Here is a 15,654-nt window from a genome sequence, read left to right on the forward strand (position 1 = left end):
TCACTCTTCAGTTGGGAGGGTTAGCTCCTAGACTAGATATCATTGCAAAAGAAAACAAGCACAAAGAAAAACAAGATAATTTCTTGGGGCTGATGTAACCTGTTCTGACCTGAAATAGGCCCACTACCCTCCCCAGCCTCCCCATAATAGTCAGAGTAAATGGGATCTCCGGACACAACAGAAGACTTGCCTAATTCCCCTAACCCTTTCTCCTCAAGGTCTGGAGACTCTGTAGAGCTGTTTGTTGGGAATGTATATAAGGTGACCTTATTTTGTTCTTGCACGTCTGCTTGGGACTGTTCACCCTGGCCCAGCCCAGAATGTTTTTTCGATGTCACGATGATATGTGATGAGTAGCTGGAGAAAGGAAATGGTTCCTCCCAGTGGTGGAAGGAAGACAGAGGACGGCTGGTTTTCTTAGTCTTGGACATAATCCAGTCGCTATAGTCTTCCACCTTGATGTACAGAAATAGGCCAGGGCAATTCTCACCACCGTGGGACAAGATTCCTCTCAGCACCCACATATTCAGTTGCTGTAGCTGGCACATCATCGGGTTTCCTGGGTCCCCCTGTGACAAAAGACAGAAGGCTTCAGGTCTTAGAAAAACTTGTTTTTTAAAATATATCCTTGTGCAATTTACTATTTGTTCTAGAAATGTTTTACACTAGTTCTCACTGGAGATGGGGTAAATTATAGGATACCAATTCCAAACTAGGCGGCCACTACCACAAATTCCAAAAAGATGGCTTTTTCTTTTATTATGCAAATTAGTTGTAGGCTTCTGCAGTTTGGCTCTAGCTTCCTCGTTGCCATTTCATTTTCATGCCTCTTTGACTAAATCCTCACTCTCTTTTGGTTTCTCTTTCCTCAAATGTTGACTCCCCCCCCCCACTTTCTGGCCTGGAATGCTCCCATTTTTCCTTCTCCTCTCTGCTTTGTTTCCGTCCTTCATTTAATCTGCTCCCTCCTCCGCACACTCCTGCGGAGGTCAGAGTCACACTTCCCTGGGAGCACTGGCCGGGCAGCTTCACAACCTGGCCACCCTGACGACTGCCTGTCTGGGTCCCCTGCTCATCAGCCCTGCCCATGCTCCCACAGGAAGTCCTCTGCCACTCGGCGATTCTGCCACACAGATCTTATCTCCCTTCAAGGGAGTGCCTGGAAGCTTGGCACCCTTCCCCACATACGTGACCCTGGTGAGTCACCTACTGGTCTCCGAGTTAAAGTGCCTGTACCTCATGCAGAGCTCCTAACACAGTGCCTGGCATACAGTCTGCATTCAATATAGAATTAGTTACCATTATCCTCGTGTCTAGAAAAGGCCATCATTTTTAGGTGGAAAGCTGAGAAATACGGGAATAGTAACAAGACAACTGCCAGGTATAATTTACCTTACCTGCCCCACCGCAAGCCTCCCCTTAAGGGAATACCTGACCCCCCACTCCAGCCCCGTGGTCCATTTTGCCCCAAGAGGGGTTGTCATTCAAAGGCTAGACAGCCCCTTTGATTTGCGTGGTCTGCCTCTGTAGAAGGACGGGGCAAGCCCACATTGCTCTTGCTATCGCAGGGTGCCATGGAGCAGAGGGAAGAGATTTCATCCCAAGTTCTGGCTGGCAGTGAGAAGGACTGTTGAACCGGCTCCCGTCTGCACCCGATCATGTCTGCCTGGGGCAGAGAGGCTCTCGGGCCAAGCATGGCCTGGTCGCCCCTCCTGTCACCAGTCCCGCCTCCAGTTTACTTTAACTGTGGTTTCATAGCTTGAAGAAGAAAAACGATGCAATTTAGGACAGATGGTTTGATGAATGACTGTGTAGCAGACCTGCCCGGCCGTGGCATGGTTTTGCATGTTGCCGTTCCACCCCGGGGGTAGAATGCACTGCTTTTCTCTTCCTCATAACCTGTGGGACAGGACTTCTGAAGCCCAAGCAGCTGAGAGAAGCAGTACAGGGGCTCCTCCAGAGCAGCCCCCCCTCATCTCCCAGGGGAGCAGCCCCCAGCTTAGAGGGGCTCTTTCATTGTGTGATCCTCAACCTTGACATTGAACGAAAGCCCTAACAGTTGTGGGGAAAAGGGAAGAGGTGAATTCAGAGTGATTCTGCTTTGGGTTGGGTTTCTGGGGACCCATTAGACAGATACTGGACTTGGGTGGTTTATTCTACCACCATCTACGTATTTGAATGACTTTGAGGATCTCTGGACACTAGAACGCTTTTCTGAGAGAAAAGGATCCTAGGTAGACAAGTCGCTGTTTGTCTGTCTGAGCCAGTTTGCAAGCACAGTTCAAAAACAAAGGACTGACTGCGGGGGTGCTCCAGGTAAAAACCAATAGATAAAAACCAATCTGAACTTTGCAGTTAGATTTAAAGAGGTAATCATTTAGAGTATGAGCAGCTTACCATATTCCTTTGAATCTAAGATGCTCTTGAAAAATGAACATCTTTGGAATGAGATGTGTCTTTTAATTGGTTGATGTCAGAGTTCAACTGGCAGCATTTTCTCTCTCTTGATATTCCATTAAATAATGGTGCATTCTACAACTGACAGCATCTTAGGTTTGATGAAATAAGGTGCTGGATCGATGGAATGGCTGATAGCAGGATTTTGATAAATAGCTATGTTTTCTACTGTATTTTAACACATTATCTACTTTAAAAAGTTGTTAGTCTTCCACCTGGTAGAGAGTCCAGTACAAAGTAGGCACTCAGGGGCGCATGGGTGGCTCAGTCAGTTAAGTGTTAAGATCCCAGGGTCTTGGGATCTAGCCCAGAGTCAGGCTCCTTGCTCAGCGGGGAGTCTGCTGCTCCCTCTGCCTCTCCCCCTTCCCCCGCCCCCACTTATGCTTGCTCTTTCTCTTTTGCTCACTCTCTCTCTCTCAAATAAGTAAATAAATAAAATCTTAAAAAACAACAACAGCAAAGTAGGCACTCAATAAATGTTGAACCAACTTTGGAAAGGCAAACTTACTGCCTAATGAAAGGCAGTCCTTCATGCATTTGCAATAAAATTACTTTTAGAAAGAATGGTCCCCTTTCTCTAAAATGCTTTCCTTAGATCATCTGGAAAAAAAATTTCCCCACCAGGGAATCCTGAAAGTTACTTGAAGGAGAATAGATGATCAGCACCTTAGAAATTTTGGTGTAGAAGAGAGAAACTGCTTGGAAATCTGGTGGACCTATGTTCTCATCCTTACTGTAACATTAACTGTGTGACCTCTGTAAACCACACCTCCTCTGGGTATGGACATGAGGGAGCCTGGGCCAATGGTTTGTGAATTCCATCCATTTTGCTGAGGCAGTAGAACAACCACATCTATACAGCCGTCATCTGGATGAAGGGCAGGGCTTCTTACAGAAAAAAACTTCAATAACTGATGAGCAATAGCATCAGAGTCGAGGTTCCATAGAAGCTGAATACAATGACCCCACCCTGTGGACATACCCGAAGTATATCTGCATGCATGGTTTGGACACACACTTTCAAACTTTTAGCCAGTGAGAAACATCTATGACTTAGACATGCTTAATCATGTCACATTGAAAATGGTGACTGTTTAGTCCATTCAGTAGATTTTTATTGAGCATCTACTGTCTGCCAAGTGCTGGAGACAGCCATGAATCTCAAGTGCCAGTCCCTGCCAGTCCCTCATGGAGTTCACCATGCAATGAGGGAGAGTCTCCCTTCTCCCACCTCCCTTGAAGTGACCACTGCTTACTCTCAGCCTTTAGCTTTTATTCCATCATGTTCTTACCAAGCAGACAGCATCGGTTTCCTGCTGTATGTGATTGCCACATCCTGTTTTCTTGATTTTGTGTAAGGGACACAGGTCGATGTCTTTCACGGAGATTTTCCTCAGGATACTCATCGTCATGTGATTTCCTGTCTGGACCATGCAACAGAGAGCCAAGAATTATTAATAAGAATACATTGCCTGTATGTCAACTCAACTACAGCTCACATATCCAGATGGGAACGAGTAGAAAGTGCTCTGATAAACCCCTTTTCCTTATAGAAATTAGAATCTGTGTCTGAGTTTTTCTGAAAACTACCTTTGCTTTGAACTTGAATGTGAAAATCAAGAACATATTCCACCCTTCTTCCACATCTACGGAGAATACATTTCCTTGTTCATTTCCCAAGAATAAAAGAAAACAAGGATGGCTTAGCCAACAGGATAATCAGCTCCAGTTCAGGGAATAATCTCCCCTGGCCCCCCCAAAACTTTGCACTCATTTCAGGCTGTTTGCTGCCTACGTACTTCTAATTTTGGTGTAGGACTAGAAGAAAAAGGACCAAATGTAAGAATGGCTACAGAAAAGGCAAGCATTACAAATCTTGACTGATTACATGAAGTTTCCAGCCCAACTCCAGAATCCTGAGCAACCTGAATTACTAAGATAAGCCCTAGAATGGTTCATCCAAGTCACCCCCTCCGCTAGCACAAACACAGCCTCCTCTAGGAGAAAGCAGGCATTAACTGCAGATGTGGGATTCCATCCTGCCACCCAGCAGTTCCGCAAGGCTGGGGGCATATTCAGGTTTCTGTCGAGGAAGCAGATGGGCTGGATCAGGTTGTTGAACCCTATCGGCGTGTCTGTCTTCAGGAGGGCTATGTTATTTGCCATGGTTTTATTATCAAAATCCTCATGGATGATGATGGTATTGACTGGATACTCTTCATGAGCAATCACTTTGGCATCCATCTTAGCTATACCAACTATAACGGTGACGTCCTTCCTAGAGAGAGAGAGCGAGTAAGGGAATCTTGAGAAGCCAAGGCACGATGGAAGAGTCACCCTTCCCTGTTTCCGTATTTACTTTTTTTTGCTTGGAATACTCATCCAACTCATTTTTCCTGGGCTAATTTTTACTGACCCCTTTGGACCCAGTGCCTAGGAAATCTTTTCTGAACCCCTAGGCTTGTGTCCTCCTTTGTGAGCCCACAGCATCTTGGGAATCCTCTATCTGAACATCATTTGTCCCACCACCCAAAGATAATCTGTTAAGTTATGGCTGATTATCTTTTTTTCATGCTTTTTCCATGTTTTTTTTTTTTTTTTACATAGTCATTGTTACCCCCAAGATGTAATCTTGACTCTTGATTTTAGCACTTAACATTTTAACATAAACATCTTTTCATATTACCTACTCTGTAAATACTCTTCAGAGAAATTCTGATTTTAATAATGATGGAGTTCCTTTTGGGTGTTTTCCCTTTCTCGTCTTGGGAATCACCCAAAGAACTACAGCAGAGTCTAAGAGGACAGTCCAGAAAGAAACTGAGGATGTAGTCGTCTTCCATGAAATTATAACTCTTAAGATGAACGCCAAAACAAAAACTGAAACTTCCCAAATTTGTCAGAAGAGACATACAAAACAAAACAAAGGTGATAGAGTGCACAGAAAAACCAGAAACAACAAAAGCAGAAAACATAACCTAAAATAAAAATGAGAAGCAGGAGTTTCATTCTGACCATCAGTTCAGAAGAGAAGAGCACAAAGTAAGACAGAGAGGCTCTTACTGATGAGAAAGAATTCAGTCAACGGTGAAAACATCATAGTCATAAACATCTGTAACACATGACATAATGTTCACAAAGGGAACACTCCAGGAAATAGAAAAAGCCAGACGCTTGTTCATGATAGATTTTCACTTACCTTTAGCAGCCTAGGACAGATCAAGGAGATTACCTCCCCCAATTTTATATATTAAATTGTACCCAAAGACAGAGAATGAAATTTGAATTTTAACTGCGGAAAATATTCACATGGATCACATATAGTAGACCACAAGGACAACCCCAACAAATTCCTAAATAGATCAGATCACCATGCAGTATAACTCAAAATTCAATAATGCCAGAAAACAAAACAGACAAAACACCCCTCTACCTGGGTATTTAAAAACTGTCTTTAATAAAACCCTGAGGCAAAGGGAAAATCAAAACCAAAACAGACCAGGTAGAAAATAGCAATAATGAAAACACTCCATGGAAAGCAGAACCTTTCTGGAAGGCTAGTTGGCAACAGCTACCAATATTTGGCCCAGTCTTTCCACTCCTGTGTTATTCATGCTACAGTATATTGCATGCGTGTGAAATAACATATGTACAAGCATATCTACTGCAGCATTTTTTTGGTACTAATAAAAGATCGGAAGCAACCCAAATTTCCATTAATAGAGGACTCTGCAATTATAGTAGATCCATCTTGGGATACTGCGCAGCTGATAAATGTGGGAGCTCTCCATGTAACGGTAAGAAAAGATGGCTCAACATTCCTGATAGAGTGAAAAAGGCTACGAGTGTAACACTGTGTTGGTGTGCTACCAGCTGTATTGAGGTTGTTATAGACTGAGCTGTGTCCTGCCAAATTTGTAGGTGAAGTCCTAGCCCCAAATGTGGCCGTATTTGGACAGAGAGCCTTTAAGGAGATAATTAAGTTTAAATGGGCTCCTAAGTGTGGGGCTCTAATCCAATAGGTCTGGTGTCCTTATAAGAGGAAGCAGAGACACCAGGAGTACACGCACCGAGGAAGGGCCATGTGAAGACACAGCGAGAAGGCAGTGGTCTGCAAGCCAAAGAGAGAGTCTTCAGGAGAAACCAGTCCTGCTGATCTTGGACTCGATCTTGGACTTCCGGCCTCCCAAATGGTAAGAAATAAATTTCTCTTGTCTAAGCCACCCTGTCTGTGGCATTTTGTTATGGCAGTTCTAGCAGATTAATACAAGGGGAAGGAAAATTCTTTCCCTGTTGATAGATGTAAGAATCAATATAGATAAACCTATAGTTATATAGATATCCATAAATGCATTAATTAAGGAAGAATATTCAAGAAACTGATGACGTGACTATGGCTTAAGGGAGGGAGTTAGTCTCTGAAGGCCAGGGGAAAGGAGGAGTTGCTTTTCCTTGTGTACCCTTTGGTTCCTCCTGAACATTATACTATGTATATGTATTTTCACTTAAATGCATGTATTTTCAAAAAAATAAATGCATGTATTTTCAAATAATATAAATCATAGGTGTGAAAAATTCAGCAGCTGTACAATATTCCATTAAGGGTTTATACTATTATTTAGCCAAGTATAGTAATTATAATCTCTCCCCCCATACTTTGTGTATATACATTTATACACATATAAGGCATGTAAACAGTATATATAGAGATATATATGTAATTATACATATTATATACTATGTATTATATGCTATACATGTGAAAGAGTAACTAATTTATTTATTTATGATAATTGGACATTACATTTCCAGTGTTTTGTGTGTAACAAACCATCCTATGAACTTTGTGCATAAAACTTTTCCAGTGGTTGAAGTTATTTCCTTAATGTTGATTCTCAAAAGTGAAATCATTGGGTCAAAAAGTAAGATGTTTTACAAAAAAAAATTATTCCTTTAATAATATTTGGGTTTTTTTCCCCTGGTTTACAAGAATGTATATTTACTGTATAGAATTTGAGGAATAGAGAAGTTCAAAGATGAAAATAGAAGTCATGTGCATTCTGAGCATCCAGAGATAAGTGCGCTTAAAGTGTTTGCGTATTTCCTTCAAGTCTTTTCTCTGTGTACATATATTTGTCGCAGACACGTTGTTATGGCTTGAGGTTAAGTATTTTAAGGTACAGGCTCCTATCAATTCACTTAACAAGACTAGAGTAAGGACCTCTAGTATCAGGAGTCAGTGCCTGTGATTGCAGTAAAATGGGAATGGATATCCTTCCTGCGGAAGATGGAGGAACAATCATTTCACCTTGTAGTCCCCACTGCAGAGAACACATTGGACAGCATGACTTTGGCAACAGGTGATTTTAAGACCCCCAAGAGTCCTGGCAGAGCAAGCACCGAGCCAGTAAAAAGCCCTGTTGCCCTGTTACCAGGATCCACCTTCCAGGCCTCCCCAAGATGAGCAGGAAAAGGTCCCTCCACCCCCACCCCCAGGGGGCTGGGTAAGTCCCAAAGGCAGGGGTACTGGCCTGTTCTGCAAGACGGATGCGATGCTGATGATCCAGAACTCACTAAGGATGCTGCCAAAAGCCAGGTGGGTGTACTGGGAATCCTGCAGCGACACCACCCATGGGAATTCCTTGTCCTTGACCAAACCTTCCTCGGAAATTTCTATAACGTTGGTTTTCTGAATGCCACAACCTGCAGGGAAGGTGTGTGTGGGCCTCACCATTGGGGCAAAGATCAGACCTCAGGACCCCCTCTCCTGTTGGCTCCCCACTCCTTCTGGCTCTCCATCTTGGTCGCCACTAACTCTGACACCGCCCCCTCGTTTCTCTTCCTAGTGGGTCTTCTTCTCCATATAAGATGCTTGATGACATCTTTGAGTCTAAAAATAACCTTAGGCTATCGATAATCACTCTCCTCTATGGGGCACTTAGCAGCCCACTTGCGGCAGTATCTGAAAACTTCTACGTACATCAGTGGTCCTCGACATGGTCTGGCACCCTGGGAGTCAAGACCCTTTGCAGGGTCTGCAAGATGTAAACCGTTCTCATAAGAACACTAAGACGGTATTTGTTTTTCTCACCCTCATTCTCTCACTAGCTTGCAGTGGGCTTTCCCAGAGGCTGCATGATGTCATCACTCTCACGGCTAATAACACGTGTGAACCTGTGTATTCTTGTGTTTTACAATTGTCCCAGTTTTTAATTGCTAATATGGTAAAGATGGGAAGATACAGCCTCATAACAAAAATTCTTTGTGGGGGTCCTCAATAATTTTTAAGAGTATAAAGGAGTCCCGAGACCAAAAAGTTTGAACACTGCTGATATATACTACTTCATATAATTCCTCCAACACAACTGGAGGCGGACACTGTCATTCTCCATTTGCGGATGAGAAAATCGAGTTCTAGAGCTGGTAAGCACTGTCCAGGTTACACAGCTGGTAGGATACAGGGCCAGAATTCAAACTCCATACACCTTCAACCCCTCACAGTCTCCGTTCTAGCCACATTTCACATCCTCAGATTTGCCTGTGCTGTTCCCTTCCTGAGCAGTTGGCATGCGTGGCTCCCCCATGTCTGTTTTGCTCGCCAGGCCCCTAGGGGTACACTGGCAAGCTAGTACACTTAAGGTACTGGCCCGCAGTAAGTGCTCAATAAATCACCTGGTGAATGAACAAAAGTGTTTTGCCATATCCAGCACTTCCTGAGGTCTTGTCATCAAGGGGTTAAAAGGCCCCACCAGATGGAGGCTGTATCTGGCCCATTCAGGCCGGCTTGGCCTTTGACTTCCCAAGCCCTCAAGTGAGTTGCCTCCAACTGGGCAGTCTCTTGGGGAGTCTGGACTTTGTTTCAAATGAGAGTTAAATGTGGACTAAAGTTTTAAATAATATTCTCCCCCTGCCAGGTCTGGTTTCACCCGAGATGCTGTATTGCCCTGTATTTAAAAAAGCGGTCCATATTCCTAGAATCATGGAGAGTGTAACTGTGATAGAGCAGGCAGGACCCTTGAAGCACAAAGCCCCAGGCTGGGTGAGCCAAGCCTCCTGCTTTCCAGGCACCATTATGGAATGGCATACACATGGGACGCTTTGCTCTCCTTGGCTGCTGACTTCCTCCCCGCCCTGTGTCCTCCCTCCCATGCCATATGCCCTGTCCCAAGAGTCCCCGAGCCCAGCCTCCTTATTGGACCTAGAGGTGCCTGTCTCGTCCGCAGTATGTAGAGTGGAGTGCAGCGATTCTCAACCTGCCTGCATATTTCATTCATGTGCTGCCCAGCACTTCCCAGGCCCCTGGGGATGGGGCCTGGGCACTGGCATTTGAAACAGCCTCCCCAGGTAGTTTCTAATGTGTATTCAGGGTTGAGAGCCACTAGTGTTTTGGGAGAGCCCTGGATGCAGTGTCCCAGATACAGTGGGCCCTATGCTCTGAGACCTGGGACAAGCCACTTCACTTATCTGGGCCTCAGTTTCCTCTTTCTTTTTTTTTTTTTAAGATTTTATTTATTTATTTGACAGAGGGATAGAGAGAGAGTACAAGTAGGCAGAGAGGCAGGCAGAGGGAGAGGGAGAAGCAGGCTTCCCGCGGAGCAGAGAGCCTGATGCGGGGCTCGATCCCAGGACCCTGGGATCATGACCTGAGCCGAAGGCAGCCGCTTAACGACTGAGCCACCCAGGCGCCCCTCAGTTTCCTCTTCTGAAATGCGTGGTAACACACCTCTTGGAGTTGTAAAGATCACATGAGGTGAGGTTATGGGAAGGTGCTTTGCAAATTGTATCCTCATGACTGATAATGCTAAACCCAAAAAGGATTTTTTTTTTAAATGTAAACCACTACTCTGGTTGTTGTTTATAAATCCCAAACCACAAGTACTCAGTACTTGTTTCTAGATTGGTGGCCCTGGATGATGGGTGTGACATGGTGGGCACCACTAGCCAACTATGGGTCAGATCATTGGTGGCTACATTTTCAGCCATTTATTCAATTCATGGGACATTGCAATCTCTAGTGAACAAGGTATGAATCTTACCAACCCAACAAGAACCTACAGGTGGGTGGTGACTTTTGCTTTCTCAAAGCTCTAGTTGGCTAGTTTATTTGACATTATAAAACCCTTGGATATAATGAGGAAATCTGACCCAGAGATGAAATGTTTGCCCTGGGTCACTTGCCTGAGGCTTTTAAAGAGGGAGGAGAGGTGCTTTGTGTTTTGTGGGCATCCCTTGGTCTCTGGGGCTGCAAGGAGATGGAGTAGGCTAGGAAGGTAGGGGGTTCTCCCCTTGATGTGTGTGTGGTGGGGGGTGGAGGGAATTGGATGCTCTGTCATGTCTTCCATCTAACTCTGGGAAGATAGGACAGAGCCAGCTGGGGTGGCAGCCAGATATGACAGAGCTTGCTTGAGTCAGGTGCCCCCTCTCCACCTGCCCCTTTCTAGGCTGGAATCTTAGTCCTGGACAACCTGGAGGTCAGGGAAGGACTGAGGCCCCAGCAGGCTCCAAGGTACCTCCTTGCTCCTGGGTCCAGCCCTGGGTCAGTTTAGCAATACAGTCTTTTGGTTTAAAGAGAAAAGGTTTCATTGGAACAACAATGCTGAAGTAGAAACACAGGGAGGGTGTGGTTCCCAAGTGTACCAGACTCACCGCAGGCCGCCCCCTCCAGGCATGGGGGGGACATCCGCCACCTGATGCTGCCTGGGGGACGAGCCCCAGGAAGAGCAGGGGGGCATTCTGAAGAGGACTCTCAGTAGCCTAAGGCTTACCTTCCTAAAGACACTCTCACTGGAGGATCAGCTGACATCAGACTGCTGAAGCCAGTCGCCTACATCCATGCCCCATGTTCCCCTTCTTTGGCCTGATCCCACCACCCATGTAGAGCACTGTGAGTCATCTTCCCCCTGGGTCCCTCTCTGGACATCAAGGGCCTTTTCCTGGACAATTCCCCCTGCCATGTGACATGAGCCGCTGAAGTCCTTATGGAAGAAAGAAGCACACTCACTGGCAGAAGAGTGAGAGACATAGAGCAGGACTAAGAGCATCCCTTGCATCTCTGCCATCCCCAAAGCGAACTGCAGCGGACACCATGGGCAGCTGTGAAAACACAATATCCAAAGGCACAGGCTTTTCCTCTCCTCCCCAAAGTGGTGATTCCCTACTCCACCCCCGGCATCGGATGCCCTGCCTCTTTCCTTTCCCCTGATGAAGCTTCCAAGACGTGGGAAACAGACCTGTCACGTCCCAATTGCTTGGTTCCGTGCAGTGAAGAGCTCCGGGATGAGCTGCCCAGCGCTGATATTCTTAGGATTGGTAAGGTGGCCCCCGGAGAGGAGGTAGCCCGAGCTTGTCAGTTTTCTCCTGGATCCAGCCAAGGTCCCCGGGCTCCCCAGAGTTTGGGGTTCAGAAAAGAGTTGTTTTTTAACTCATGGAATTCGACCCTTTTCTTAACTCTGTAGCCATAAAATGCTGCTGAAAGGAAAAGCAGGGTTTAGTGCAAGCTCACCCCCAGTTTTGCCCATCCTACTACCCTCGGAAGGGCTTAAATAATGCTGGGATTTCTTTTAACTACTGAGAGCTTGTACTTTTACATAGTAACCGCCCAACATTTAGCTCAGTTAATTTGCACAATAACCCTGTGAGGTAGACAAGATCACTCTCCCCATTTTACAGATCCAGAAACTGACATTCGGACACTGAGAAGCCTGCCCGAGGTCACGTGACTGCCAAGTGGTAGAGCTGGAATTTGAATGGGAGTCTGAGTTCAAAGCCCACACATGTCTCATCATCCACCATACCACCAGGCCCACCCTTGCCTCAAACAATGCACAATAGCCGTTCTCAGTCACCATGTTCCACTCATGACACTGGATGTTTCTTGTCTGGATGGCTCTCAGAGTCTTCTGTGAACTGCTACTGCCAAAGGAGAAATGAACTCACTCTGACCTTACACAGCAGAGCTCAACAGAGGGATTCCTTCTACCACCTTGGGAAGAATGTTCCATTGTGGCATCATCATTACCATGGTGTCACCAAGGAAACGTCTAGACATGGAGACCTAGGAGGAGCCAGGATGAAAAGCCTGCTTGTTTCCTAAACTTGGCAGGGCTCTTCTGGAAGCCTGGCTTTCCCCAGGCCTAGCCAAGAAGACATCCCTTTTGCTAGATCACAAAGCCCTGTCCATGTGGCCGTGGTCTGTCTACCTCTTCAGCACCCGCCCTGTGTCTACACGACTTTGTCAGACTGGATGGAGGAAGCCCACGACTAAGCTGGTTTGGTTTTTCTGATCCCCATGAACATTCTGACACTCCTGGTGTGGTTATCTGGGGCTCAGTTTCCCTTAGCCTTTCAGCTTGCAGGTCCAAGCGAAGCCACCAGACTGGCTCTACCAAACCATGGGGCCAGATGGGATGTGCACTCTGGCCACCGTTAGCAGCTTTGGTTTCAGCACAAATGCCAGGACCCGAGAGAAGTGTTGGCAACATCGTGGTGAGAGGTAACTCCATGGAATCAGAGGGCTCACAGGTTGCTTGCTGGCTCAGTCGCGTGAAAGATATTTATTGGACGGGTAGGTGAATGGCTGATGGAAGGAAAGATGGCTGGTTAGAAGTGAAGCCTGACTCAGGAAGGAGTCACCATCTCTTTCCCCTCGAGATTCCCCTGACATCCTGCGTGCCCTCACAATAATCCGTCACCTTTAACACCGAGCAATGGTTGGCTTCTGCTGGAGAACAGAATGGGAAAGATTTGGGGCAGTGGGAGATACGGGAGTTGACCCTTCAGTCTGGTACACATCGCAGGTGTCAAAACACTCACATGTGTTTTCTCGTTCACGATGCACAATCACCCCGCCAGGATGAAGGAATTATGTGAGCTTTCCCCATGGGAACACGGTGGCTCAGAGTGGGAAAGTCACTTCCCTACAGCCACACATCTGGAAAGTGGCCGGGGCAGGACTCCAACCCAGATCCCTCCAACTCCAGGATTGTGAGCTGTGTCCAAGTCTGCGTTTCTCAGCCTGGACCTTGTGCTGCCTAATAGAGGACTGAAGCAGAAGCGGTGATTAGGGCAAAGCCAGGGGCTGCTCTTTGAGAGTGGAGATGCTGAGGGTAATGTATAAGACCCCAGCTCTCTCCCAATTCCTCTTTAATTCCTGCCTAAAAAGAAGCCAAGTGGAGGCCACCAGAAACATTCACTCTTAACAGGCACGATCTAGCATAACTTGATAATGATAAAGGCTCAGAATCTTGCAGGGGCCCAGCAGACTGTGTGAACAGAGGGCCTCAACTCTTCAGCCTCTCTGGGTCACTTAATGCAGACCCATCAACTTTAGGTAAACTTTTAAAGGACCCATCACCATTTTGTAAATAACTATTTAATTCTTTAAGGTTAATAATAATGATAAATAATAATAATAATGTTAATAATAATAATAGTTTTGTATCTTGGAGAGAAATTCATTTGCAATATTACACCATGGGCTGCATATCCAAGATTATGACAACATGAAACACATGTAGTTTCTCAACATGTCACTTTCTATTTTTACTCTTTATTTTTATGAAGTTAGAAAACCCTAACTCTCAGTTAAAGGACATCTGAAGTTGCAGCAAGTTCGGGAAACTCTGGCAGGTAGTTCTGGTTATTCGGATTGACTGAGGACTCCAAAATCATGGAGAGATTTTTTTCACTCTGCTGATGATTGCCCTTAATTATTCATGGGCCTGCCCCTCAAGCTCAAAACCTGGGGTGTTGAAAACTTCTTCTGAGTAGTTTGAAAGTTTCATCCTAGGGGATAGTGATGGTTGGATTTCTAAATCACTTGGTTGCTTTTTCCCTCTGGGAAATATGTCTTGATGTTCTGTTGCAGATTTGGAAAAGGATGTTTAAACATGCTTTACTACATTTCAAAACCTCTTCTCTTGTGAAATTAACAGAACAACAACAACAACAAAAAATCAAGTACTATTTCATTTATGTATCACCCATTTTCCAAGTGTGGCCTGCTACAAACCACTGGCTTGTTAAACTGTTAAGCAAGATGTCTGCCAATGCAAATATGTCATAGTTTCTGCACCCTGCATAGTACGACTTGATATGGATGCAACATCCTACAAAGTCTTTTGAACAGGAATTTTGTTAGTAGTTCCTGCTGCGTTTTCTTTGAATTATTTTTCATTACTATCGATGCTCACTGAAAGCTTCCCAGCAGCGGTATGACGTCTATGCTGAAGAATATAAGTTTGAATTAGGTTTTTGCCATTTAAATATCTTCTCCCCTGAGCAAAAAAAGTTCAAGAATTTCTTGGAGAACATTATAATGCCCTCATTCTGGAAAAAATGTATCTACAATTTATATACCAAAGAGGTCACTGTGCTCGATTAAAAATGACAGAAAAGCTTTAATAGTTTCATGCTATTATTTGGCAGTTTTATTTTCAGATATCTGTGTTGGATTTGCAGGTTTTTCGTTAAATAGATCGTCCAAAGAATGTTTTTATTTTCCTAGAAGTTTTTATTTTTATTTTTTTTTTAAGATTTTATGTATTTATTTGACAGAGAGAGACACAGCGAGAAGGGAACACAAGCAGGGGGAGTGGGAGAGGGAAAAACAGGCTTCCCACGGAGCCGGGAGCCCGATGTGGGGCTCGATCCCAGGACCCTGGGATCATGACCTGAGCCGAAAGCAGACACTTAACAACTGAGCCACCCAGGTGCCCCTATTTTCCTAAAAGTTTTTAAAACAGAATGTCATGTTTATCATATTCCTAACCCCTAAAGAAACAGCTTGTGTGCAAGAGTTTTTCAATTTTTATCTAAATGAAATGCATTTCATTAACCACTGCCTCCTGCAAGTCAAATTACCCAATCAATAATCTTTGAGATTGTCTGACAACATTTCTACCACATGTAGCTAATCTATTAATATAAATTTCCCCACTGAAAAATTTCCATTTTAAGTTATTTAATTTGAAAGGAACATTTAGGAAATTTGATTATTTATGTCATCCAACTTACAGCCCTGGAGCTGAAACATGTTCCACCCTCTCATTCTCTTGCTCTTTAACAAGTTTATCCATAGGTATGTATGCCTAAGCTATCTGCTAGAGGTTCTCTAGGGTGTATATACTTAGGAATAGGATTGCTAGGTCAGAGAATGTGTTAGGATATGCCTCGCTCTAGAAGATAATGCTAAATTGT

General features: G+C 44.8%; 2 protein-coding genes across 6 annotated transcripts in view; one reads left to right on the plus strand and one right to left on the minus strand.

Annotated features, from left to right (window-relative positions):
- CCDC113 (coiled-coil domain containing 113) overlaps positions 1-15,654 on the plus strand; it is an 86,073-nt gene that overhangs the window by 61,428 nt on the left and 8,991 nt on the right. For 2 of the 5 annotated variants that reach the window (XR_004301808.1, XR_004301807.1), the window contains exon 9: positions 6,480-6,650. The gene's annotated coding sequence lies outside the window, so the exon portion shown is untranslated. Of the gene's footprint in view, positions 1-1,568; positions 2,714-6,479; positions 6,651-7,772; positions 7,797-15,654 lie in introns of those variants that run through there. The other 3 variants (XR_004301810.1, XM_032424517.1, XM_032424518.1) reach the window with 3 other exon arrangements.
- On the minus strand, positions 10-14,977 carry PRSS54 (serine protease 54). The gene is given in 6 exon segments (XM_032424528.1): positions 10-569; positions 3,750-3,881; positions 4,477-4,735; positions 7,989-8,160; positions 11,459-11,507; positions 11,509-14,977. Coding segments are annotated over 6 exon segments (1,185 nt in total). The 5' UTR covers positions 11,545-14,977; the 3' UTR covers positions 10-32.

Source organism: Phoca vitulina, unplaced genomic scaffold, assembly GCF_004348235.1.
Source record: "Phoca vitulina isolate PV1807 unplaced genomic scaffold, GSC_HSeal_1.0 scaffold30, whole genome shotgun sequence".
Classification (NCBI taxonomy): domain Eukaryota; kingdom Metazoa; phylum Chordata; class Mammalia; order Carnivora; family Phocidae; genus Phoca; species Phoca vitulina.